General features: G+C 39.8%; 1 protein-coding gene across 1 annotated transcript in view; it reads left to right on the forward strand.

The window, feature by feature from the left end:
• The window catches only part of C6 (complement C6), a 65,069-nt gene extending 52,265 nt beyond the window's left edge, over window positions 1-12,804 (forward strand). The window contains exons 16-18 of the mRNA XM_005356581.1: window positions 4,439-4,529; window positions 6,333-6,574; window positions 12,429-12,804. Coding sequence (XP_005356638.1) covers window positions 4,439-4,529; window positions 6,333-6,574; window positions 12,429-12,610 — 515 coding nt within the window. The 3' untranslated portion in view covers window positions 12,611-12,804. The remainder of the gene's footprint in view (window positions 1-4,438; window positions 4,530-6,332; window positions 6,575-12,428) is intronic.
• Window positions 12,805-26,931: the final 14,127 nt, after the last annotated feature.

Here is a 26,931-nt window from a genome sequence, read left to right on the forward strand (position 1 = left end):
ATATATATATATATATATATATATATATATATCCATAGATGTGGATAAATCAAAACACGAGAGAACATACATTATTATTTGCTTTTCATCTGGTCACTACCCTCTTTTGTACCTTTCCTCTTAGATCTCCTCCTACGATAGAAAGCATGTGATATGGACACTTTTGAGTAATGTCTCACTCTTAATCAGAATTCTTGAGGATGCATCTGAGATTAGATATTAAGCTAATTTCGCTGTTGGAAAGAGCAGAAACACACAGAGGGGCAATTAGACCAAGCTTATGCATCAGCTCTCCTCACTCCCTGTGCTCCTTGCTGTCCTGCCCCTTTGTTCTCCTCTGAGCTTTCGCAGTAGTTGAGGGAAGGGGAGAGAGTTAACCTTTCCACTAACCTTAAGTAGATAGACCCTATGGGAGCTGGGGAGAAGAGCAGGTGAGTGTTGTATCTTGTATCACAGAGTCCTGAGCATAATAATGATAAGTAATATGACTATCATAGGAAGAAATAGGCTTGGACATTTCAGGTTTCCAAAGTTAAAATGTTCTGAGTAGTATTTTATTCATAAGAGCAGGTACGTATACACACACACATACACACATACACACATACACACATACACACATACACACATACACACATACATACATGCATACATATATACGTATGTGCACACCCAACTCTGTCTTTGTAAATTTAAATCATAAGCAAGCAAAGAGACATGAGATTTCTTACATCTAGATAAAGGAAATAAAATACCCTATATACTTTGTCTTCCATGGCAATAATACAAAGACCAAAGTCAAAGAAAGAAAAAAAATTTAAATATATCAAAGTGAGGTGAAGACACTTAGGGCTGTCATTTGGCCAAAAACAGACTCCTGGCTCTTTCCATGTAAAAGGGTGCTTTCACCATGAAGAAACGAGATGATTGCCACTACTTTCCTCCAGAGTTGCTGTCTTCCTTCCTTTGAGGAGCAACTCTTTAGACAACACCTCAGAAAGTCCTCCTCCTCTCAGCATGTCAAAGATTAAGACGTGTCTCCCTTACATTGCTCCCGAGTTTGGCCTTCTGGGCTGCTCAGTTCCAGCACCAGCTTCCTCCTGAAGAATCAGAGGCCAGAGACGATGACAAGCCCGTGTGTGGTCACTGAGCACTTCAACTGACAGTGACAAGGTGGTGTTCCATCCACAGCACTTGAAAGTGGCTGTCTGAACAAATAAATGCTTTTGTCATATGATAGGGCATCTCTTGGGTATATTCCCAAGAGTGGTATTACTGGATCTTGGGGTAGGTTGATCCCGAATTTCCTGAGAAATCGCCACACTGATTTCCAAAGTGGTTGCACAAGTTTGCATTCCCACCAGCAATGGATGAGTGTGCCCCTTACTCCACAACCTCTCCAGCAAAGGCTATCATTGGTGTTTTTCATTTTAGCCATTCTGACAGGTGTAAGATGGTATCTCAAAGTTGTTTTAATTTGCATTTCCCTGATCACCAAGGAGGATGAACATGACCTTAAGTGTCTTCAGAGCAGGGAATCTGGACTGCTCTTCATTCTCGAGAGGGAGGGGGAATGGAGTGGGGGGAGGGGGCGAAGGGTAGGGGAGTAGGGGAGGAGGGGGAGGGAAATGGGAAACGGGGAGGAGGCGGATGTTTTTTTTGCAACAACTAAAAAAAAAATAAAATAAACAAACAAAAAAAGAAAGTGGCTATCTGACTACAAACAGTGGAGACTCTGGGCCTCGCTGTAGCCTGTGTGAGAAGGGCATAGAAGAACAATTGTATAAGAAATAATGGCAACCTCTTCGTGTCTGTGTAAGTCTGCCCAGCTGCAGCCCACCTTACTCATCTCTTCTGGCACCCGTGCTATGTATTACTCTAGAGCTACAATCCTCCAAGTTTGTCTAGGTTCTTGGCCATATTTCACCACATGGAATGAAGGCTCCAAAAGAAGATAATGGTAGAAAATGGAAATAGCAGCAAAAAAGGAACCCCACGGTTGTTTTCAGTATCCAGTTGGGTCTCTAACAAAAACTTGATGTTGTCAAAGCTTGTGCACAACAGGCTAAGTGAGAACCTGAGAGCCAGATCCCCTGTTCTGCTGTAATTTAATCAATATCGGCTTGCGGCTGTTAACTCACATCATAACAGTTAACTCGTTCACAAAGGCATTCTAGTCCTGGAGTGCTGATGACTCAGATCTAGCTCAGAGAAGTCTGGCTCATTCAATACGGTTGGGATGTCAGCTTTATGTCTAATGCAGCTATTCTAAACATCCCTCTGGGATGTTCCCAGACTTCTCTGGAAACAAAGATAAAGGTTTTTTTCCTTACAGAGAATATACCCCGAGTATCAACTGTCCACATTAGTCCCCTTCCTTCATGTAGACAATATCCAATTCTTCATCTTAATTCAAGCATATTTATTTTTGGAATCTTTCCTTACTTTTCCCAGTTGAGATCAGTATGGTATACAGTCTCCTGAATCCATGCTGCCTGTTTAAAAATTTTCCCCTACTTTCATCTAAAAACCCATTGATATACTATTTTATACACCTGAGACAAATGTCTTGAACGTATATTCATCTCTCCGGTACTATGTCTGGTACCTTGGTCCAAATTACTGCCCCCTTTCTCCTGAGTTACTAACACCCCCTTTAAATTCATCAAAGAACCAGTGTTGTTTCCTTCCTCTGCCTTCATTGAAATCTCTCCTCCCCCACCACCCACCTCCGGTCACTCTCTTCTTTCCTTTTTAGTTAATCATAGAAGCCTAGTACGTAGAATATATAAAAGGATTAACCATTATATTCATCTTGTATAAAAAATTGGACTTTTAAGCCATTAAACCCACCCACACATACCAAATTGCAAGATTCTCATAATTAATACCTGTAATGCTTGATCTCATGGATGTTGTGTTTGTTCTTGTCTTCTTTGACCTCCCAGCAGGTTTCAACTGTGTTGGCTTTCTCCCCATTAGCTCCTTCCTCTCTAGCTGTTGCCTTGTCTTTCACAGGTTCCTGCCTATGCAAGAACATTAACCATAAATCTCTTTAGACAAAGATAGGCTTCACCACCTCCTGGTGCACCCTTGTGCTGGGGAATCCTACTCGTATCTGCAGACTTAACGATTCCTTCATGGACTTAATGAATTGAATCCTTAACACAGATTTCTCTCCTGGGTTCTAAGCAGAAATATCCAAATTCCTCCAAGTCTCCTTTGTCTACGCGTGCTAAGGAACCACAACCTCAACACGGGCAGAAAGAGGACCAGTTCATCACCCTTCCCTGACTGAAATGACCCACCCTCTAACGCTTCCCCTTTCAGAAAAGACCCAGTGCCTCTTCTCTTATGTACACGCGAAGAATTAAGGTTGCCTGCCATCATAGCTTAGCACAAGATTGGAAGAATGTATTTTAACACACACACATGGTTTATCTGCTTCATTCTAGTTTGCCACATACACACATATAATTTATCGACTCCTCTCTTCTTTCACATCCGAACCCTCGTTCTAAATTACAATCCTTTTTGTGCCTGAATCTTTGTAACAACACCACAAATTATGTACCACATTCCTCTTCTCTACACCTAGCCCTCTCCAAAACTATTTTTCCACTAAAGTCAGAACCTATCTCTTTTTCAAAATCCAAACCTGTTATTGTCACATGCTTCCTTGCTTAAAAACCATCAAAATCGTACCGCTAAGGAAATAAAGGGAGATTAACCATTTTTAGACACCTAATTCCCATCATATACCAATTGTGGGGCTACATCTTGTTGCATGCTTTTGTATTTCTGCACTCAGCCACACTGGCTTTCTCTCACTTCCAGGAAAGCCACATGCTGTCTCGTTTTGAGATTTTTCACATGTAATGTACTCTCTGCTTCTGACACTCTCCACATCCTCTCCCTGACACACACTCTTCACTGTTCCTAACCTTCCAAGTAACATCAATTTTTCTAATTGCATGCTCTCTCTTTAATATCACGGATATTGTTAGCAATTCTCTACGTATTATTGTGCTGGTTTGATCAGCATCTCTCCACCCCTACAAGGTACAGAAAGTGAGACATAATTTGCCCAGTCCAGTCTCAGAACCTAAGAGAGTGCTCAGGATATCATAAATGATCCATGAATATCTGAAAGACAAATGCACAAAATCCTCACCACTTCCTCTTTTTGTTCATTTTGTTTTAGTTTTCTGAGCTCAACAACAATTTTAGGTTGGAAAAATAGCAAAGGAAGTGAGCTGGAAAGGACATTTCCAATGGAATATTTCATGACAGCTTACTTAGGGAGGCCACAGTGTGTGGTTTCATTCAAGAGCTAAATAAAAATCCTTCACCACAGGCTGCTCTGCTGAATCCAAGCTTACCACTTGAAACCCTCGAGGACACGGTTCTCTCTTCTCTCTCTTTTCTTTTGTTTCAGATATGCTGACAAAGTCAAGGGGCCTTTGTCAACCGGGAGAGAAACAATCAGGACCCGAGTGTGTTTGTATGTCTCCAGAAGAAGACTGCAGGTAGGAAGCACTCTGAAGTGTGCTTGCAAATCAAGGAAACCAACCTAGGGTAGTCAGGTTGATGGAGAGCTGACCTTGACACACAAAAGCAAAACATTAATATTCACATAACTGAAATGCCTACGTTCAGATGGGTTCATCTTTTCCTACTGGGGAGCAAGCTCTTTTAAATTATTTCTTTTATTTTTGATATTAAGATACAATTATGTCATTTCCCTCTTCACTTTCCTACCTCCAATAACCCTCCTGGAAGCAAGTTTTTTTAAGTTATGTCTTAGTCTGACTCCTGACGTTTGTATTGCTTTTGTATATTTAAGCAGTCTCATTTTTGTGTTAAAAATTACTCTTGTCCATTTAAAAGTTTCAAACTCGTTCTGGAGCACCTACCTACGTGTCATCATGCTCCCCCTCCATGATGATAATGGACTAAACCTCAGAAACTGTAAGCAAGGCCCCAATTAAATGCTTTTATTATGGTCATGGTGTCTCTTCACAGCAATAGAGCAGTGATTAAGACTGTAAGTTCTTTAATTTTGTACAAAAGACACATGCTTTTCTCAACTAGTATTAAAGAAAAATATTGAAAAAATTCAGAAGATAAAATCTGGACAAACATTTGTAAGTACTCAGTCCCCATTACCTGGGAGAACAGACTAGGTCTTTTTCTCTATAATCCCACCAGTTTACATGAGCCCAAAGGTGGCCAGTTTGTGCTCCTCAGCTTTTTCCACCAATGACTTCTTCCTTTTGGAGTTCTGTCACCAGAAGACGCTTTCTGGAAACTACTCGAAATGTTCATATTGTCCTTTTAACAAAGGAAGTTTCCTTCTGTGTCTGCGTACACCAAATCTTAAGCATATGATCTACCCTGAGCTACACCTTCCAGTCCTTCCTCTACCCATCATTTCTCCTCCTATGGAGTGAAGATGGTGAGAATAGCTAGTCCATGTCTTATTTCTTCTGAACAGAGGAAGTAGCCTTTTGTTCTAGGGCATAAACTCTACTTTCTGGAAATAACTTTACATATGGGGACACTGACTGTTCACTCTGAAGCAGACACCACAGAAAGAACTCAGATTTGGAGTGATCCAAGAGATCTGTGCGCTCAGCCACGAGAAGAACTGATCACGTATTATACATTTACATTAGCAGGGTGCACCCACTTCTCTGGAGTTGCAGAGAGTCAGCCAAGGAATGGCTTAAAGCCTCCTGCTCTAAAGCTGAGCCCAAACACATTTATACAATGTGAGATAGTGATCTAGATACTGTACGGCAGCAATTGAGTAGATAGAGTTCCAAGGAGATACAGAAGACCCTGGGTACATTGATCAGGGTAAGCCAAGACTGTGCTTGATGTCAGCAAAGAAAGAATGCGAAGCTGGGGGGTGCTAGCAAGGACACAATCTCAAGAGTTTGCATATTTGATTGATGTAATTGCCAGGCATTAGAGGGACTTGGGAGATGGGGAAATAAAACAGGACAGTTGGTTGGAGTTAAATCATAGAAAATTTTGGCTACTCAAGTGCTCAGACTTAAACATGAATTCACTTGCAAGCAATGCCAAGATTAGGACTGGAAACCAAAAATAAGAGTCTCAGAAACAATACAAGATGGAATGGGGTAGGGCTGGAAGGAGAGAAAGCGACAGTAAGAAAACCCAGTGAGGAAACTTGAGTGGCTAGTTATGAAATTGGCTCTATGCCGTGTGTGTGTGTGTGTGTGTGTGTGTGTGTGTGTGTGTGTGTGTGTGTGTGTGTGCATTCCTGCCCTCACATGTAACACTTGCTTTCCTTCCATGCACAGTAATTATTCAGAAGACCTTTGTATATTTGATGTGGAATCCGGTCAATACTTCACTTCATCTGCTTGCAAATTTTTGGCTAAAAAATGTTTAAACAACAACCGGTTCCATTTTGTACACGCTGGTTCTTGCCGAGAAGGCCCCCAGCTGGAATGGGGTCTTGAGAGGCTAAGTCTCGCACTGAATAGCACCAAGAGAGTGTCCTGTGGCTATGACACCTGCTATGACTGGGAACAATGCTCAGGTGAGCGACTGGGGTGCATACATGCTGGAAACATGCTTAGTTGAGTTCTACTCAGGTGGTGTGCTATATTCCCTCCCCATTTATACATCATATTTCTAGAATAACCCAACTTTAGTCAAAATTGTTTTTTAATAAAGTTTTAGTGATCTAAACAGAAAAGGCCAAAGATAACCAACCACAAATTAATCCAGGTAAGCATCTTGCCAGCCTTTTCCTGTGCTCACTTAGTCAGTGCCTTCCTTAGATTCTAATAAGGGGAACAGTTTCCTGCTCTCCAGGTTCAGGCAGCTCCTGCCGTACTCCAGTTGAAGAGTCGTCCTGAGAATTACCTAATTTTCCCCCATTGGTTCCGACTCAGTTGAGTCAACTTTCCTATCTAGATGAGATTGGGTTTAAGTGTGGATACCGGTTGCTGAAACCTTTTCCTTAAATTTCTTTAATCCCTCTACTAGTGACCGGGGCTGTGCACGACTGGCCGTTTTATTTAATCAGACAATCTGAGCCCAAGCTGACGGTTGCACTGGGCTCGAGCACTCTTTTTCCCTATGGAACAATCTTTGATCTTCTACTGCTTTTCTTTGTCGCCTGACCTATAAGGCCAGCCAGATCTCCACAAAAAGCGCCATGACCCACACGTACAATATTGTTTCTGTTCCAGGGGTAGATTCTAATTCTCAGAGCACAGCCTAGCAAGTAAATAATTCTGAAAGGACTATTTGTTCAAAATTGCTTGAAATTGGACTGCCAATACTGTACTGACATTCTCATTTGGATCACTAGCTATAAAGATAGACAAATCCATTAAAAAATTGTCCCTGGTGCCTGTCTCACACATCTCAGGGGTTGCCCTGCATACAATACACATACATAAATGATAAAATGAGAATATATTATATAGGATATTTTATAAATTTATAGATTCATTTAATATAACATGATATAAATATAACTTTATCCCATGCCCTGATATTATTGTCACATAATTTTTAATATCTACAAAAGTCTACAAATATTAACTATGATTAATATAATATTAACTATCCAATGTTTGTTTTGTTGGGGTTTTTTGTTTGTTTGTTTGTTTGTTTGTTTTTGTTTTTCGAGACAGGGTTTCTCTGTAGCTTTGGAGCCTGTTCTAGGACTAGCTCTTGTAGACCAGGTTGCCCTCGAACTCACAGAGATCCACCTGTCTCTGCCTCCTGAGTGCTGGGATTAAAGGTGTGCGCCACCACTGTCCGGCACAATGTTTAATTAGTTTAACTTTCCCCTGATATGTTTGATATTATAAACAGTGCTAAAACAGAAAAATTTGTCACAAATGACTCTCAAATTATTTCTTTACCATATGCCTTAGAAAGTGAAACTTATGGTAAATAATAATTAATGATGTTTTTATTCATACATTGATAATTCCCTACAATATACTTTTATCATATTCTTCCTCTTGCCCCAAATTCCTCCTAGATTCTGTCCCTAAATATTATTTTTAAAGTATAAAATGTTCATTGGTACAATGCATTAACCTACTTTCTAGAAATATTCTTATGATAATATCTTCCTCTTTATCACATACGCTACTAACCTGCTGACACCCTCACCAAGCCTTGAGGTTGTTACTCCATTAGAAGTTGCCAATTTTCATGACGGTGAGGCATTGTGCTCCCATTCCGCTTAAGTGGATCACAATTCCCATCACTTGTGTGAACCAAAAGGAAGCAGAGACTTCATGGCAGTGCATCTGCTCCGAGATAACACCTGCCCCTGAAATGGGAAGTTTCATGTAATTCACAAAATATGGCTAGAGATTAGGATTTAACGTAACATGAGCATCTAGATGCCCCTTATGACGCATTTTCAAGAGTTGTCTCTGAAATCTGGAAAAGAAGCACACAGTAGAAACCTGTGGAGTTGTTCCATGTAAATCACCTGATGTTCGCAAGCATCCCCTTTCATTCATTTGAGAGAAGAAGAAAATGCCTGACTCAAGTCCACACTACTTCTGATCAGTTTAAAACTGATAACCAAAGTCATCTCCTTCAGCAGACCACAAGGTGCGACTGTAACAGAGGGAAGATGTGACTTCACATAGCACAGAGCAGCTGATTTAGCCCTCACTCAGGAGAATAAAATACCCAAATCTTTAAGTCAGCGTCACATCTGAACAGGGCAATTCCACATAAGAGAGGGCCTGATTCAGACACCACCCAATGCTAGATACTATAAAATCTCTTGTAGATAAAACTTCTGGTATGCGTATTTTAGTTGTTTGGCCAACAGCGTTAATCATCTGACATCTCTCTCCGAAACAGGATTTTGTAGTAGATAGGAGCTGCAAGTATTAGGCAGAATGCTTTTTATATACAACCATTTTCGCAGAGAATTGTAATACATGGATATTATTGTCAGAAGTAAAGAAAGAGCCAGGCAGGGCAGTTCCGACCTGCAATCCTAGGACATGAAAGGCTGATGCAGGAGAATTGATGAGTTCAAAGCCGGGCAGGGCTACGTGGTGATTTCCAGGCCAGGCTGGGTTACAGCATGAGATTCTGTCTCACTAGCCCTTCTACAAAAAATTAAAAGGGATTTGGACAGATGGATGATTTTAAAAAAAAATGGCCTCTGACTTTACTGTCCAGGTTGGAATTTAGGAAGATGTTTAATGTTATCTCGCTTTCTTCCTTGCAGTCAGGAAGGCATTTATGGAACTCTTCCTTTAGAGAGATTTTGTTTTACTATTTTATTAGAAATTCCTTTCAAACCTATGTGACATGAAAATAAGTGCTACAATATGACTTCACTGAAATATTTGCTTTACTAAATGTCCCTTCACAAAATAATCTGCTTTAAGTGACCACAGATTCTACTAACACAAGTTCATTTTTAAAAGAAGTACTAAAAAGTTTGAACATTTAGTTAGTATATCTCAAATTAGTAGAATGTTTAGTAGTAATAAAGCTAATGTATAATCATTTCTTAATAAAAAGATTTGCTTATTTAATTAAAAGAATAATTTTGGTTCTGTACATAGTTAAGCAACAAAAAGAATCTTTTTCTAAGGTAATAATCAGGCTCAGACAGAATTATTTTTTTAAACAGCTGCCTTTTGTTTTATCCAATGACCTTTTTTAAAAAAAGGATTTATTTATTAATTATGTATACCACGTTTTCCCTACATATATGCTGCAGGCCAGAAGAGGGCACCAGATCTCATTACAGATGGTTGTGAGCCACCATGTGGTTGCTGGGAATTGAACTCAGGACCTCTGGAAGAGCAGTCAGTGTTCTTAACCTCTGAGCCATCTCTGCAGCCCATAGAATTATTTTCTATTTTTATTTATTCTTTGATAATTTTGTACAGGTTATACAGTGTCTCTACATCATATCCAAATCAAACTTCCCTCTCCACCTCGCTTGGCCATACTTCAGGGATTTCCCTCTTGTGCCTCCATGTCCCCTTCTCCTCCTCATTACCCTCCATAACCCACTGAGTACAGTACTGCATGGTTGTGGGGCCATCCTCCTGAGCATGGACAGTCTACCAACAGCCACACCCAAGAAGAAAAGTGATTCCCTTTCTCCCAGCAAGCATCAATTACCAATAGCTCTTTATCTCATGAACCTCCCTTCCTTTTAACTGGCTTGTTTTGGCTCCAATTACCAATAGCTCCTTATCTCATGAGGCCCCCCTCCCTTTTGTATGGCTTGTTTCATGCAGGTCTTATGCAGTTACCTGCCCTGGATTCATGAATGCAAAGGGCACAATTGTTTTCTGAAGGCAGCATTTCACAGCATTCTCCCCATCCTCCAGCTCGTACATCCTTCCACCCTCTCATTTTCGATGTTCCTTGAGCCTTCTGGGTAAAGCTAGAGCAATATAAATGTCCTATTTAGAGTTGAGAATGCAACAATTTCTTATGCTCTGCCCTTAACCAGCTATTAGTCTTCGAGTTGGCTGACTGCCCATGGCATAAGAGGCTTCTCAGATCAACATTGAGAACAGCTTGACAATATGTCCGCTTAACAAAACAAAAGCAGGGGCATCACACACACACACACACACACACACACACACACATACACACTGTTCCTAGAGCCTCTGACCTTTCCAGCTAAGGGCGTGAATAACATTGGGATTGCACCATATAATAATACAAACTAATCTATTTACAAAGAAAGAATTTAGAAATGTATTTTATAGCAAACCCACAAATTGCAGTCCTAGTAATGTTAAATTGAATTGAATTCCATCTTTCTTAAACTATGTTCAAGATTACAGTGAGCTCTTTACAACTCTTTTCCTTCCTTATTTAAAATGGAATTATTAAAAAAAAATTTTAAAGAGTCAAAAGTGGAATATCAAAGTAGCAAGATGTTCTCTTTTCAAAACTTAGAAAAGAAATGGCTCCCTTAGGGGACCTATTTTTATGGATATTAAATGTTCTTTTTGAATTACAAGAACATTCACTACCAACAAACCAGCCAACAGGAAGAGGAAATTCATTCAGCAAAAGCCCATTTAGCATCCCACCTATGGAAGTTCCTGTGCAGTCTGGCGAGGGGGCTGAACATAAGGGACTCTTTGTCCCCCTCAGACTGTTCACAGTACTCAGGGAACCAATATTAAACAGCTCTTGCATGACTCACTTTAATGCAAAGGGGTGTGATAAGAACCGTAAGAGAGAGATGAGTCTTCGGACCTGGATTTCATAAGCATGGAAGTGGGAGGACTGAGTGTTGAAGGATTCCTTGCTAGACATGGTGGGAATGGCCCTTAGGTGCTGAAAATAAACAGGCTTGGTGCACGGAAGTCACAATGAAACACACACACACAAAGAATGATGACCGCATCTTCCCAAGACCTGAGAGGACTGGTTTTCTTAAGCAAGGTGGAACAATCCCTTGGCCTTCTCCAGTTCCATCTCTCTGACAATAACTGAGATTTTCCCACTACCCTTACCTCCTTCAGTTGGCTATGTACTGGCTAAAATGGGCAAGTTCCAAGTTCAACAAGACACGCTGCCTCTGTATGATAAGGTAGCGAGCAATCCAGGAAGATAGCTGATGGCAACCTGTGTCCTACATACACACACGCAAACATACACACACTAAAAAGGAAAATGATTGCATAAACACAATATTTTACATGAATTATGTAGTGATTAGGTGCCCCCAAAACTGACTCTCATAGGGCAATCATCCAAATTAACTACTTATTAAAAATACAGACCACAGGTGTAACCAAATAATATCCTAGTATGGAATGAGTAACTATGACACAGAGCTATATAAACATGCTGAGGCTTGTGGGTAATTTATTAAAATATCTGCCCCTACCATTTACTAACTGTTTGATCACAGGCAAACTTTTCAGGTCAATTTGTTCATCTGTAGAACTGGCATAAGATAGGTGTGTCATAACAGACTTATGGTCATAACAGACTTGCAAGGATTGCAAGCAAAGCATGTATTGGTTCAGAGTTCATATCCAATAAATAATGACTATAATGTTAATAAGAAGTGTCCAGAGTAAATGACAGGACACATCACAGATCTTGTCTTCATGGTTTAATAGAGTGAATGAGAGAAATAGTTCAACTCCTGATTGGATGTCGGCCATGAGGCATGGAAGGGGTCAGCAATGGCCCTTTTCTAGAACCTTACTAGCTTAAGAAAGTATTCTCCTGTCTCAGATTCTCATCTCACCATCCAACAACTGTTGGTTCCTTTAGAATGTCACCGTAATTCAATTTCCTCTTCCTTGCCACCAAGGATCTCGGTAATAGGGAAAGGGATTAAGTAAAACCAAGCCACAAAGGACTGTCTGAGGTGACTCACGCTGTCTCTTCCATTGCAGCCCACACTTCCAACTGTGTCTGCCTGTTGCCCCCACAGTGCCCCAAGGATGGGAACCAACTCTACTGTGTCAAACTGGGATCGTCCACACGCGGGAGAACAGTAGACATCTGTACAGTGGGAGCTGTAAGGTGTGCAAACAGAAAGATGGAGATACTGAACCCTGGGAGGTGTCCGGATTAGCACAGTCACTGAGACATGAATTTACTCATCCAAAAGCAAGGATGGGCACGAGGACAGGAAGCTGGGAAAGCCAATGGATGGGAACAAAGTGTAATGACATGTTTGTGATAAAATCCATTACTTTGTATGATAGCCTTAGAAAAACAATTTTCAAAAGCATTATATGAAAACTGCCATGGTCATAAATTACTGGAAAAAAATTTTTGTGTGGTCTTTATATCATTACCTTCCCATCAACTCACCATTCGGTCACCTCCTATCTAATGTTGTCCCTGTGTCATATTTCTGAGATGAAACATCCGTATCGATCCGGTAAATTATCTTACATTGCACAAAATACACTGGGGCTTCTGAGGACCTTGGACGCCTGTGGTAAACATTATCCTCACAATTAGAAACAATAAAACTGGTAACATTTTTCAATAGATCAATAAATGGAAAGCTTCAAAGTCCATAATACACATTACAAACACCCAAACTTTATGTTTTCATTTCACCAATAATTTCTCAGTTTCCATAATGTAGAAAGTACTGTCCTGTGTCCTTGGTGGTACTGTGGCAATCATTGGGGATAGTGTTTTTAAAAACACCTAGTTTTGAGATAAATCATAACAGAGCTGGCCCTGATTTCATTTTTTTTATTTCATTATTTTTTTTTCTAAATAGAGTTTTTCTGCGAAACAGTCCTGGCTGCCCTGCAACTCACTCTGTAAACCAGGCTGGCCTTAAACCCACAGAGATTCTCATGCCTCTGCCTCCCAAGTTCTGGGATTAAAGATATGGGTCACCACCACCCAGCTGACCCTGATTTCATAGTTGGTCAAAGGCATAGTCTCTCACTTCTTACTCACCCTACAAGTGGATGTGCAGCCTGTGTTTTCCGGTATCTCTAACTCAGTGGGGCTCCTGCTTCAGGGAAGGAGGCAATGAGCCCGAGGACCTGATAGAGATCTTCCTACGCTTTGCATGTTAAATGCAGACCTTCCTCCTCTCATTAATCATAAAATGTTGACAACATCTAAAGACCTTGTAACATAAAATGAGAAAAATGAGGAAGGAAATACCCTGAGAAGATGTGTTTCCCGGGCGTTATTAGAGTTGAGTGGGCTCTCTCCCTAGGACTCGCTGGCCCATCATCCTCCCACTCAAGTAACCCGCCCGATTCTGGCGGTGGTGGAGGCTGTGCGCTGCTCCTGCCTTCAGCATTCCTGAGACAACTGAAGAGGACCGCATGCCGTAAAAAGCCAGCCAAGTGGCAAGAAACTTTCTTCAAAGCTGACTTGGCTCTGTTCCACCCAGTTCTCCTGTGAGTTCTGTAATTCTTCCCTATGAAACAGACCTCAGGAAGGAAAGGAACCCAGGAAGGGAGGGGGATCGTCCTGCAGGCATATACATTCTGTGTTCATAGGGCAAGTTCTAGTTCCCTCCTGTCTCCTGGGTGAAAAAAAAAAGGGGGGGATGTTTATATATATATATATACTCCCGCAGCCACACCACCAAAGCCACCATGGAGTCATTTGTGGGGCAGAGGCCATCTCCATCTACAGTTAAATGTGAGCAGGCACGGTAAGAAGCCACCAAAAACAGCCTTTCTGCACGGATAGAACAGTTTTAATAAAAAAAGGAAACTGTCCGGCTGCCTTGGAAGGTAGAGAGGCAGGCAGCTGTGAACACTTACTGGGTTATAAAAAGATACATGCTATGTGCAAGGCGGTTCAGCTCAGACAGAAGAGGTACTGCGGTTGTGGTCCAAAGCATTCGAGTGATGACTGACGGCTGTGGTCAGGAGCATTCAACTAAGGCTTCCGAAAAGTCTTCAGTTTTCGTTTCCCTGCAAAACCAAATTCAGAGAGGGTGGAGCCATGGCCAACAGCTCTGCCACTTTGGGAAGCCACTTCCCTGTGACCAAATAGTGAGGACCTGCTGCATGCCATGGGAAGTCGGCACTGCCGATGGTGATGAGGTTTCTAAGAGGGTCATGAAGGTGCTGGTTCATGCTTTAAGCACTTCCCTCTTCCAAGAGCTGAGAGCACTTCCCTTCTAGTGCTGAAAGCCAGAGATGCTTACCAGAATGGCTGAGCACTCAGAGAAAGCGGGACAGGACAGTAAAGTAGGGGTAAGATAGGAACGACCTTTTCAGAACCTCGGTCCCAAGGCACAGAAAAGGACTGGAAAACTGGCAAGCATCACAGTTCCGATTAAATGAACACACAGAGAAAGACAGGCAAGTGATGGCCACAGGTGAAGCTAGTTTATAAAATGAACATCAGCTATGAGATGGAATACCAAACCCGAACCAACTTTTAAAAACAGAGAGTGACTGGAAATCTATGTGATCTGTTCCAGACTTAGTTAAAGGAAGCAGAAGTAAATTTGACACAACATAGTGAAAGCAGGGGCTGTCATAAGCAAGGGTTACACACTGGTTGCCTGAGATAACAACCATCTATTCTCTGACAGTTCTGCATGCTAGCAGTCTTGAAGTAGGATGTCTTAAGGACCAGTTTCTCTGAAAACCTGAAACCCATCCTTGCCTCTTCTGGCTTCCAATAATTGCCGGCCGTCCTTGACATTCTTCGGTTTAAGGATGCATGCCTTCCTGCATCCCTCCGTAGCCCTGTTCATCTCTTCTTTCTGTAAATGCCTAGACGCGACCCACTCTTTTCTGGGACCCCCTTGGGCACCTGCATCTACATGTACAAACCCATACAGAAACACAAATGTATACAGATCATTAAAAATACGGCAAATATTTTTAAAGTTCCCTGTCTGTTGTCCGTAGCATAATCAAAGATCACATCAGAAATAGCATCCTTCTGGCTGAAAACAAGTCACACTTACTTTGAAGTATTTTTCTTTTCTTTACAAAAATCGTCCCTTTTAATGATGACTACCTGATCTTTTACCTCTCCAGTTACTTTTGTCTCAAAGAACTTTCTTAGTCTGCATTAAGCTAATTTACATACCATTTACCAGTTGAATTCTTCACACCCCGATATTAATATTAATACAGCAATTTAGTACAATAGGTGTTAAGAACTGGTAATAAAATTATCGCGAAGCTGAGAGCAGCTCCAGAGCATATTAAATACCTGGAATTTTGATTGGAAATATCCAACTCTGCCCTAGAAGATTAAATAAATTCTATATCAAAGCAAGAGGTTTATCCTCCAACGCTAATGGAGAGGAGTGCTGAGCATCTCTGGTGTATCGCCTGGATGGCTAAAGATTAAATCAGGTCTTTTATTTAAATATAGATTTTGATTTTGTTGATTCTGCAGTATGCGGACAAAATAACTGAACTCCCCCATTTAAAGGACTGTATGAGTTTGTCAAGGCCTTTGGGATACTGTATAAATAGGATCTTAAAATTCCCAGTACTCTAATGGCATGATGTTGCAGCGTAACTGAAAGGTTTCTCTCTTAATCTTTAGTAAAGATCTCAACCTTTTAGATATTTTCCCCCTTTCTACAAAAGACTTCCACAGCATTCAATCTGCTTTGCTTTGAAGGTTGAGCTTCTCTGTTGTTTCCAAGAGATCAGTCACAAGCTACACCTCATCCCATCCTTGCCTAAATCCTAATCCTCAATGAGAAGCTGGTGGAGTGTAATGATTCTAATTGGCCTTGGGTACCAAACTGCCTCAAAGCTTGATTAATTGGATTCCAAATGGCCGGTTCTCCCTCAGGTCACTTTTGTTCTTTGGGAATACACTGCAAGCAGAATCAATGAGGCATCCTACTTCTAACCAAACAAATGGCCTAAAAAAAAAATCATAGTTTTTACCCTGTCTGTTTATGGATGTGAGACAGGTCACTGCTTCCCTATTTGTCTTCTTGACAAGTTCTGGCTGCAGAGTTTTAGCGCCACATGTCCACTGTCAGTCGGTGAAGGTAGATGTCACCAATCAGGTGGCTCCAGGGGACAGATGGTACCCTGAAAGTCATACTTACAGAGATTTATATAAAAGGATGTTCATCACAACATTATTTATAATAGCAATGACAGATCTTAAATATCCAATAATAAATTATAGTCACAGCAGATGATAACAAGTATAAGGTCACTAGTATCTTTTTTGGTGACTTTAATGGGCATGATAAAAATTTAAAAACCAGACTGTGAAATTTCTGGGTGTATATAAATGGCTCTCAACCAGGCACTGTGGTATATACCTGTAATCCCATCACTTTGGGAGATGGACACGTGAGGATTGGAGGTTCAAGGTCAGCCTCAGTTATATAGTAAGTTTGAAACCAACCTGGACCCCAAAAGACCTTTTCTCAAACAAAACAAAAACAAAATGAAATAAAATAATATAAACAAATATAAAATAAAATAATGCCTGAGAAAACATGTATTGCTAAAATGTAAAGTAAGTTTTATTTTCCTCTACTCTTGTGAAGTCTAGGGTTTTTTTTTTTCTCTTCCTCTAGATTTTATCCAAACTGCATGAATTTTTAAACTGGACAAGAAAATTCATTTTTTCCTTCTTCTTGGGAAAAGAGATAGTTCATTCTGCCTTGTACACAAACTGATAGCTTGGGTATTAGGAACTTACTGTTAGGGATTTACTCATATGAGGGATGGTTGGTCGTTTTTATCCAAACTTATGAGCCTCGTGTATATCAGTCATTCATTTCCAAGAAATTCCTGTTAGTTCACAAGAATTGGGTTTATAATCATGCAGATATTTGGGGTGAACTTAGAGGCTAATGTACAGGTTTTCAGGGTACGCTTAAACTAGTATTATACATAGTAGGAAGCAGTGAGTGACTATTAAATATTATAGATACAAATAATGTCATAAAATTTAAAAAATTATACTAAACAGTTAAGTTTAAAAATCAAGTCTAGGAGCTGGAGAGATTTCGCAGCCATTGAAGTACTTGGCAAACAAACATGAGTTCTTTAATTTGGATCCTTAATAAAAAAGCAAAGCAAATAATCTAACAGACATCTACAGAATATTTTGCCCAATCTTAAGTGGCTGTTTAAGCTTAAATAAACCTAGCTGAAGTCTAGTTTCTGCAGGCAAAAGTAATAACAGTAAGGTAAATAAGGTAAAAGACCAGCTCACTCTATTTCTTCTGAATGCGGTTGGAGTGTGTGTGTGTGTGTGTGTGTGTGTGTGTGTGTGTGTGTGTTGTAATGTAGCTTCTGAACAGACTTTACAAGACGATTCATCCATAGTTCCCCAACTCTATATTGCGTTGAGATGGCAGGTGCTTCATCATTCCATGTCCCTTGGTCACTAACATGAACCAAGCCCCAGACCTCTGCTGCCCTTCTGTAAATATGTGGAATAAGCAAAAGAAAAAAAAACAAAATAAACAACAATGAAAAAACAAAATAGCTGCAATGACAAACAACAGTTTCTGTTTTCAGCTGCTGATATTCAGGGATAGTTTGCTGTGTCTTCGCCTACCTTACCTGTGTGATTTTAGCAGAAGTTTAGTCAATGGCCTGAGGCCATGGAAAGATAATCTCTTTCACTTTCTGAAATAAAGTTCCAGACTACTTTTCTGTGGGCTTTCGTGAGAATGGAAACTGGGGCTTTTTAACGTGGTCTATAATCACTAACATACTTAGGGGAAAATAGAGAAATGAAATCAAAACAAAATAAAGGAATGATGATAACTCATTTTTAAGCATATGATGAATTGTGTCCATCAATGAGTAGAGAAATTGATTAGGAGAATTAAGATGCAATGATTAAATAAATCCTTGTATAGAGAATTTACCTAATAGGACTGAAAAAAAAACAGAAATGCAAAATTGTTGAACACTTTCCTCGGAAACTATTAGATTTCAATATCAGTATGGAATCTTGGAAATGCTTATTGTTTTTACAAGCATTGCAGAGTTAGTTAGACCTGCTTTTATATTTTTTGATTACCAAATCACTCCCTTCGCATGTTTTTTTACTGATTGCTGAATTCCAAAGAACTCTGGAATTCTTTTAGTATAATGTAGAACTGGAGTCTTTGTTCCAACTGCTAACAGCATGGTGGAGCTTAAAATCTAATATATATGCAGCAGCAGGAAGCATTTAGTTCCCAGTCTTCCCCAAACCCATTCATTTTCCCATCTAAAGGCCAGCATTTCAGAAGAGACTATTCCTAATTTCTGCCCTAGACTCAACGAGTGAATCTCAGTTGGTTCAAGTCTGTCAGCAGGGTTTCATCTTCCCACCCATATGGCTTGGACAAATGTGTGAGGTGTGCGGGTCCCTGACTCAGGTGAGGGGGGGAATCATCAGGATGACTTCTAAGAAGAATTTTCTCATTTTTTTTATTGATTAAATTTTCTCTTTGCCACTTATACTCAAAGGTGTTTTAATCCACCTTAAGAGTATTTATTCTTAAGAGTACACACCTTGTTCTTATATTACTATATAAGTTATATGTGACAAGTTGTATTACTACTTCAGAGGCAGTTTATTTATTTTTTAAAAAGGGACTGAAGTTTTTGCTTATTCACAGAAAAACTTGAGCGTGGTGTCCTGAATGACATGGTAGAATTCCAATGACCCTGAGGTTGCTATACCAAGAGGAAAGCAAAGACACACAGAGAACCTACATGCTCTGACAAAAAGGCATGACTTAACCCAGATCTTGGTCCTGATATAACTATTTGAATGAAAGAGGTTCCAGATATTCACAGTTTCCAAACGTTTGAAATACCTTCTGATGTTTGTGTCTTTCTCTAGATTGCATGAAGCAGAGGCAACCCAATTCAGTGTTCTCACTCCAAATTCCTGATTCACAGAACCCACAAGAAGAACAAAGTAACTTTATACCAGTGAGTGTAAATTGCCTTGTTATATAACAATAGACAACCAAAACCAGTTCTGTAAGGACTGTAGGATAAATACAATGTAGCCAGCATGTGTAAGAAAAGAGAACCAAATGTCCATCTCATACCGGAGTGGCTCAGAGAAAAATAAATAATATAAAAAGTATGTATGTGTATGTGATTCTAAACACCCAAGCATACATACACACACACACACACACACACACACACACACAATGTGTAGAGAACAGACAGAGAACTGATGGATTTGAATCAACTTACATAGAGCTATTCTATTTTGATTTTCAAAATAGAATAGAATGTTTACTAGAAAGCATTTAATAATAAGTCAAAAAGAGAAACTATGGGTTTGACATCATAACATGGATAGAACGCCATATCTGTGAAAAACCACAACAATTTGAACCAATATCCAATTTCTGTTAAGCCAACTAGCTAACATAGACCACATAATTCCATTGTTGTGCATGACTATTCTTCTGGAAAGAACATAACCAGAGTAAAATAAGGTTTTTCCATCTCAGAGTAACAGACAAAAATCACAAAAGCACTGTGATTTTTATACAGAATATAAGATATGTTTTCATATGTACTTATTTTCTATCTGAAAAAAAAATGGCCTTGCAGCTGCAAGACACTATCAGAGCTGTAGATCACAGTAACTGCTTGTAAAATTATTTAGAGGTTGTTAGGCACACAATAAATTGGGTAGTGGTGGACCTGGAACACTCAGGTCTAAATGGGATGTCTGCATGAAATCATTCCCCTTAGGGCTTAGGGATCCCTGTAGAAGGTGAGACAGAAAGAGTGTAAGACCCAGAAGGGACAGAGGACACCATTCCTCTAAATCAACAGGATCCATGCTCAAATGAATTCACAGAGGCTGAGGTAACATGCACAGGACCTGCACTAAATTGGGTCTTAGAGCTGAAAGGAGAAGTGAAAACATACCTTTATCCCTAACCCAGAAACTGTCTCCAATTAAAAACTTAATTTTCTCCAAGGGAGTCTCACTGAGGAAACAAACTACTCTTAAAGGTATACCACTTGCCCAGTTGAAGATGGCCAACAGAAAACAAACACAGGGGGGCTGAAGAGATGGCTCAGTGGTTAAGAGCACCGGCTGCTCTTCTAGAGGTCCTGAGTTCAATTCCCAGCAACCACATGGTGGCTCACAACCATCTATAATGAGATCTGGCGCCCTCTTCTGGCGTGTGGGTATACACGGAGGCAGAATGTTGTATACATAATAAATAAATAAATCTAAAAAAAAAAAGAAAAGAAAACAAACTCAGTGACATCTTTGAGGGTTCCTATTCTCAGTTGTGTCAGGCCTCTTTTTGCTTTTTAATCTTTTTTAATATCTAGTTTTTAAAAATTTTGTCTCTCTTTTTGCCCTACAGGTCTTTTTACGTACGTATTACAACTTCCAGGTCAGTGTTTCAATGGTGTTTCTGAGAGTGAACAACTGGGTCTCAGAGTCTATATCTGTTTCTTGTGCCTTTTCTTGGGTTCTCTTCCCTCTGTTTGATTTGTCCTACACTGCCATGTTAGTTTTTGTTCTATCTTACTATATTATTTTTTATTATTATCTCTTACAATCCTGTTTGTTTTCTAATGAGAGACAGAAAGGCCATAGATCCAGGTGGGGGTGAGATGGGGAAAGAACCGGGAGGAGTAAAGTGCTATAGAATACAGTACTTATACACTGTAAAAATTTGTCACTTAAATTGGTTAAATAAAATGCTGATTAGCCAGTAGCCAGGCAGGAAGTATAGGCAGGGCAATGAGACTAAGAGAATTCTGGGAAGAGGAAGGGCAGATACACAGTCACAAGCCAAATGTAAAAGAGAGCAAAATAAGAAAGGCTTATTGAGAAAATATGCCAAGCTATGTAGCTAAACATAGATAAGAATAATGGATTAATTTAAGTTGTAAGAGCTAGTTAATAATAAGCCTGAGCAATAGGTCAAATAGTTTATAATTAATATAAGCTTCTGTGTATTTTGGGGGGATTGAATGGCTCCAGGACTGGGCAGGACAGAATTCCCATCTACAGTAAAATGAGGGAAAGTCACAATCAGAAGATATTATGTGAGGAAAAATGTCCATTTTCAATAAAAGGGAAAAGATGAGTTTTGTCCTTTTGGAGGCTTTAGAGAATAGACTCTTTCCTTGCCATTGTTACCATTCAGAGGCCATCTCCATTTCTTGGCTCATGTGTCTCTAATAGTTTTGTTTGTGAGCCTAGCCATTAACAACTGAACCATCTCTCCAGCCCTGTGGGTCTCCTTCTTTATCTGGTCTCTGCATCTGCCACACATTTCTCTACTCTCTTACTCTTTTCTTACTTTGTCTCACCAGAACCTGTATGGTCGTACTAGATCTACCCAGAGAATCCAGGATACATTTTCAAACTTTAACTACCTCTACAGTCTCTTTTGTCACGGGACATAATGTATTCACAGATTTTCAAGACTGGAAAGGTATGTTTGGAAAAAAATCCTCCATTGTGATAGTTTTGGGAGCTTGGGAATTTTAAATTAATCATGAACCATTTCAGAAGCAGAAGGCCAAAATCACCCCTCATAAAACTAATGCTGTCCTGAAAACTTGGCTCCACTGGTCCCATGAAGTAAGATCAGATCAAAATAACACTAGAAGGACTACATTTCTCTGTCTTGTGTCAATTTTATTATACATTTTTCTCGATTCTCACTTCCTAGAGAAAAATACAATAATCAGAAGTTTAAGCAGAAAAAAATAAATAAAGCTATATCTTTGTTCTCTGAGCCTCAGGTTAAACTATCAGAAGAGGCTTGCCAGTCCTACTTCAATAAAGTGCTTATCCCCTCCTGGACCAGCTGATCGAAGGAAAGGCCATCTGAAGCTTGGGCACTAACTGACTTAGCTTTAGCAGTGTGGTTAACACGGGAGAAGGTAAAATTGATTGCCTTCTTCTGAGTACCACAAGGCAAGGGTTGCAATCAAGCTTCCAACTCCCCACCACCCTCTTAGCAAATAAGAGTGCTTGCATTAAGATAACGGTGCTGGGGGTCGGGGGGAGACACACTGCCAATACAATAAAGATCTGGTAATGACTTGTGTTAAAAGGCTTTCCAACACTCTGGCAAATAACTGAAATGATGTATACACAGAAAATTTGGCTTTCCTGGAGATTTCAGTTAATAATTGATGGGTTCATGGTATTTGAGCTGGTGGAAAGCAGTATATATCAATATTTAAAAGCAAGACTAGGATGAAGTGAGGGTGTGCTCAATATGCAAAGTATTTTATTTAAGATGAGAAAAATGCATGTGCTCACTTCATGGCTAAGAACTAAAAAAGGGAACAACAAAGACACAGTCTCCCTGTCCCCATTGGAGGTATCCTCCAAGAAGTTAAAGCTTTTCTTCTAAGGCCAGCTCTTCAGTTTCCACTGTCTGTCAGTCACACCAAAAGGAGGGAACAAGCCTTTAACATGGGGACTTTGAGAAACAGTGACCCAAGCTACTATAGTTCCCAAAACCGGTGATCATGAAAATCATTTGGAAATCTTTTTAAGTAAATGGCTTCTCAAGTGCCACCCAAGACCTATTAAAATAGAATCTTAGAACCTGAATAAAGACTCAATAAAATCCCAATCAAGAAAACTAAGTCACGTGATTTATGTCAGCGCTTGTACTGTCTGACTCCCTGATCCGAATCCTCCATCCCTCTTCCATTTCCTCTTACCCATATGAAAACCTCTATTCCCTTCCCCAGTTAGTGCTAAAATAGTAACACAAGCCACCGGTGCTTTTTTCTAAAGATCTTCTGCTTTAAATTTCATATCTGAGCTGGAGAGATGGCTCAGTGGTTAAGAGCAGGCACTGCTCTTTCGGAAGTCCTGAGTTTGATTACCACTTCCAACATCTCACAAGCACCTGGAATTCTAGCCCCCCGGAGATCTAATGCCTTTGACATCCCCAACACCTCCACTTGTATGCACATCATACACACAATTTAAAATAAAATAAATCTTTTTTAAAAATGATGTCTGCGTCCTCTAGTATTGCTGGTTGTACTGGCCAACTCTCCCTTCCGCTTTAGACTCGGGAATCACAGAAATTCACACCTACTCATTAGATGAACCGCTTCATCCCTACATAAAATCTCCACAATGTTTATAATTTAAGATTAGTAAGGAATAGGGGAAAAATCAGAAAAGGAAATGACAGACAATGAAGATAATTAGACCGCTACAACAAATGTGTCAAGTTAAGAGGGGTGCAATTTATAATTCAAGTTAGTATTTCTCCAAAGGTGGAAGCCATATCATCTGTACCAAAACAACCTTCATTATTCCTGTGTCACGTGAACTTTACATACTCTCCTATGGCTCCCGAGAGGGTAATGAGGCAGCACTACAATATAAACCAGCAAATCGCTTCTTTTATCCACAACAAAAATCTAAACCAAGACCATAATTAATGATTAAGTTTAGATGCACTCTGACACAGAGATCTTGACCCATGAAAACCAGAAAGAAAAAAAAAATGTCTTCCACACAGGCGCTCTGACCTGAGGTATTACTTAAACAATAATAATAATAATGTATTTACCATTGACTCTACGATAGGCGTATCGAGAACCTTACATGGGTTAACACACTGAAACCTAGCTATAACTCATTGAGATAAATATTTTTCCACACATTTTTAAGACTTGGGAAAACCAAACACAAATAATTCAAGGGCATGAGAGGTTAGGAATATCCTTGGTTCTTATTATAAGCCTAAGGAATCTAAATCTCCTAACACAGAACCCTGAAATTCTTATTTTACCAGATTTCCGGATTGCCGGAACTCTGTGAATGCAATCCTTAAATATGTTAGAACAAGAAATAAGATTGCTAAAATTTTCAATTAGACAGTTAACTCTTTGCCTAGGAGAAAAATCTAGCTTGAGTTAGAAAAAAATCAGCAATTTGAAGAGTGAGTAGATTCTCATATAATAAGTCCATGAAGATAAAGAAGTTGTCACCAAGTCAGAAGAAATCAAAATAAAAGGATGGATGTCAGCATGGGCTGAAGCATTCACTAAGCATTCCCCATCGCCAGACACTGTGTGCGTTTTCATTATGGATGATGATCTTAACAGTAAGGAAATTCTAATGGACATTATCTTACTATTTTAGGCCCACCATGCAGCTGAAGACGGTACATTACCCCAACTCAAGAGAATATTACTAACTAACACAGATTCCACAAAGGGCTGGACAGAGCATCAAGTATTATGCCTCAGTCCACAATGTCTAGGAATGCTGAAAGACAGCCCCGTCCTCCTCCTCCTCCTCCTCCTTCTCCTCGTCCTCCTCTTTTTTCTCCTCCTCCTCCTTCCATTACCATCTCCCTAAGCAAGTGAAGCAGCATTTTAATCTGACCTGGGCACTGTACTACTTTCTCTAGGCCCTTCAGAATTGTCCTATCAGTACCTCTCTCGGTCACATTGGAATCCTTGCCAGAGTGTTAATACCATGTTGGAGTACGCCCCCACATAAGCCACCAGGCTTTTCTATATCTCCTATCTAGGTTAAATATCTTAAGAGAAAGCATTTCAGAATTTATGACAAAATTCAGGTATAAATTATTTGCAGATGAAATATATGCCTGGAATTCCGCTCCTTTTAAATGATTCCTTGTTAACAAAACAGTAGCTAAGATGTATGTGCCTGAAGATGCTAGATAAAATTAGGATACCAAAATATTGATAGGTTGAAGTTGATTGATAGACAAATTAATTAAAAGTTCATCATTCCATATGTTCACGCGTGCATTCGAAATTTTCTGTAAGAAGATGATGTTAGAGAGCTTCAAATCTTTTCTTTCCCACGGAATTGCAAGATGAGATGATTTGTTTTTGTTTGTTTTTTTTAAAGGAAGACGGAAAAGAAGGTTTAAATATAATGAAGTGGAGCAACACTAAAGAGAAAGAACAAGCAAGGAAGAAAGCAAAGGAGAAGGGAGAAGGCTTCAAGGGAAAGAAGCGAAGAGTAAGAGGCCTTAAGAATAATGGGGAATAGTGGAGAGCAGAAACTCAGATGTCCCTTAAACGCCGCCTGTCAGACATTTCTTGCCTTACCTACACTCTAATTGAAACAACTTGTTCACATATGCAAACTACACACAAAAAAAATTCAAGGGCAAAATCATTTTACTCACGTCACTCCTTGAAATCCATTAATCATTTCTTTGAATTATTCTAAAGATTAAAGGAATGGGCATGACTGAGAAATTAAAGGTAGCAAGCAGTTTTTATCTATTAAAAGTAATAAGCTGTCAGAAACCACAAATAATCTATCCACATGATTCTAGTTAATTAGAGTGGGTTAGCTTAGTAGCCCGTACAATGAAATGTCTCTCTGTACTTAGCTCCTTCACAGTCAAAAAAATTCAAAGAAAACACAGTAATATACATAATCTAGACATTCTGTGTATATTCCATCCTTACATGGCTTATTTTTCTTACTCTATTACTTTTTCTACAAGTTTAATATTTATTTTATTATCTTTATTCCTCTAATCTATGACTGCCTGTACTTTTTATATTATAACTGTCTATACTTTTATTCCCTTCTCTCCTATGTGCACCCAACACTGTGACCCATTCAGAGGTCTTTTCCATCTGAATTTGTCTTTATTGCACATCTCCAATCCTTTTCTGACCGGGACCTTTTCTTAAAATGCTAATCAGCATAACTAGGACTAAGGCTGCTTTGCCTTTTGGCTCTGCCCAGCCCAACATGGTGGAGGCATGTTCACTGCCATTGTGAACCATGCACACCACCCCAGTTCCAGGTATGCAGCGGGGTTTATGTCGTGCCATGGAACAAGTTGTGGCACTCTGCTTACAAACCCATTCAAGTGCTCAGCCTCCTGAAAGAGCCAGAGTTGGTCCTGGCAGCATAAAGCAGGGAACTGTCATTTCTTATACTGAGTCACTAAGCCTTTTCTTAAAGGAGCCCTGGTGCTCCTGCTCGCTGCCAGCAAACACAGCTCATTTGGAAAAAAAAAAAAAAAATGCTGGCTACCAAGAAGCTGTGCTAAACTCTGGTTTTGATGTTTCTTGAATTCCTTTCGAAGCTGTCTCAGGTTGTAGACAGTTCGTGGATGTACTATGACGCAGAGCACCCTTAGATGTATATTAACAAGTGTGATAGACCTGTCTGAAAAGGTGGCAGCAGTGCATAATGGCAAATATGACATTGGAGGGAAATAGGAAGCTGGGCCGACAGTGAAACAATGGGACATTGCTAGCAGTTGAGAGCAGGAAGGGAGGAATGGATGACTAAATGCAGCAGAGGGGAACTCACTTAAGGCAGTTAAACTCTGCTTAAGAACTCTGCAACACAGACGTGAACTCTCATACAAATGAAGTGCTTCAGTGAATAGTGGCATGTCATCACTGATTTTCCAAGTGCAGTCAAGGAACCACATGCATGCAAAAGTTAATACACTGG

Source organism: Microtus ochrogaster, chromosome 19 (genome assembly GCF_000317375.1).
Source record: "Microtus ochrogaster isolate Prairie Vole_2 chromosome 19, MicOch1.0, whole genome shotgun sequence".
Classification (NCBI taxonomy): domain Eukaryota; kingdom Metazoa; phylum Chordata; class Mammalia; order Rodentia; family Cricetidae; genus Microtus; species Microtus ochrogaster.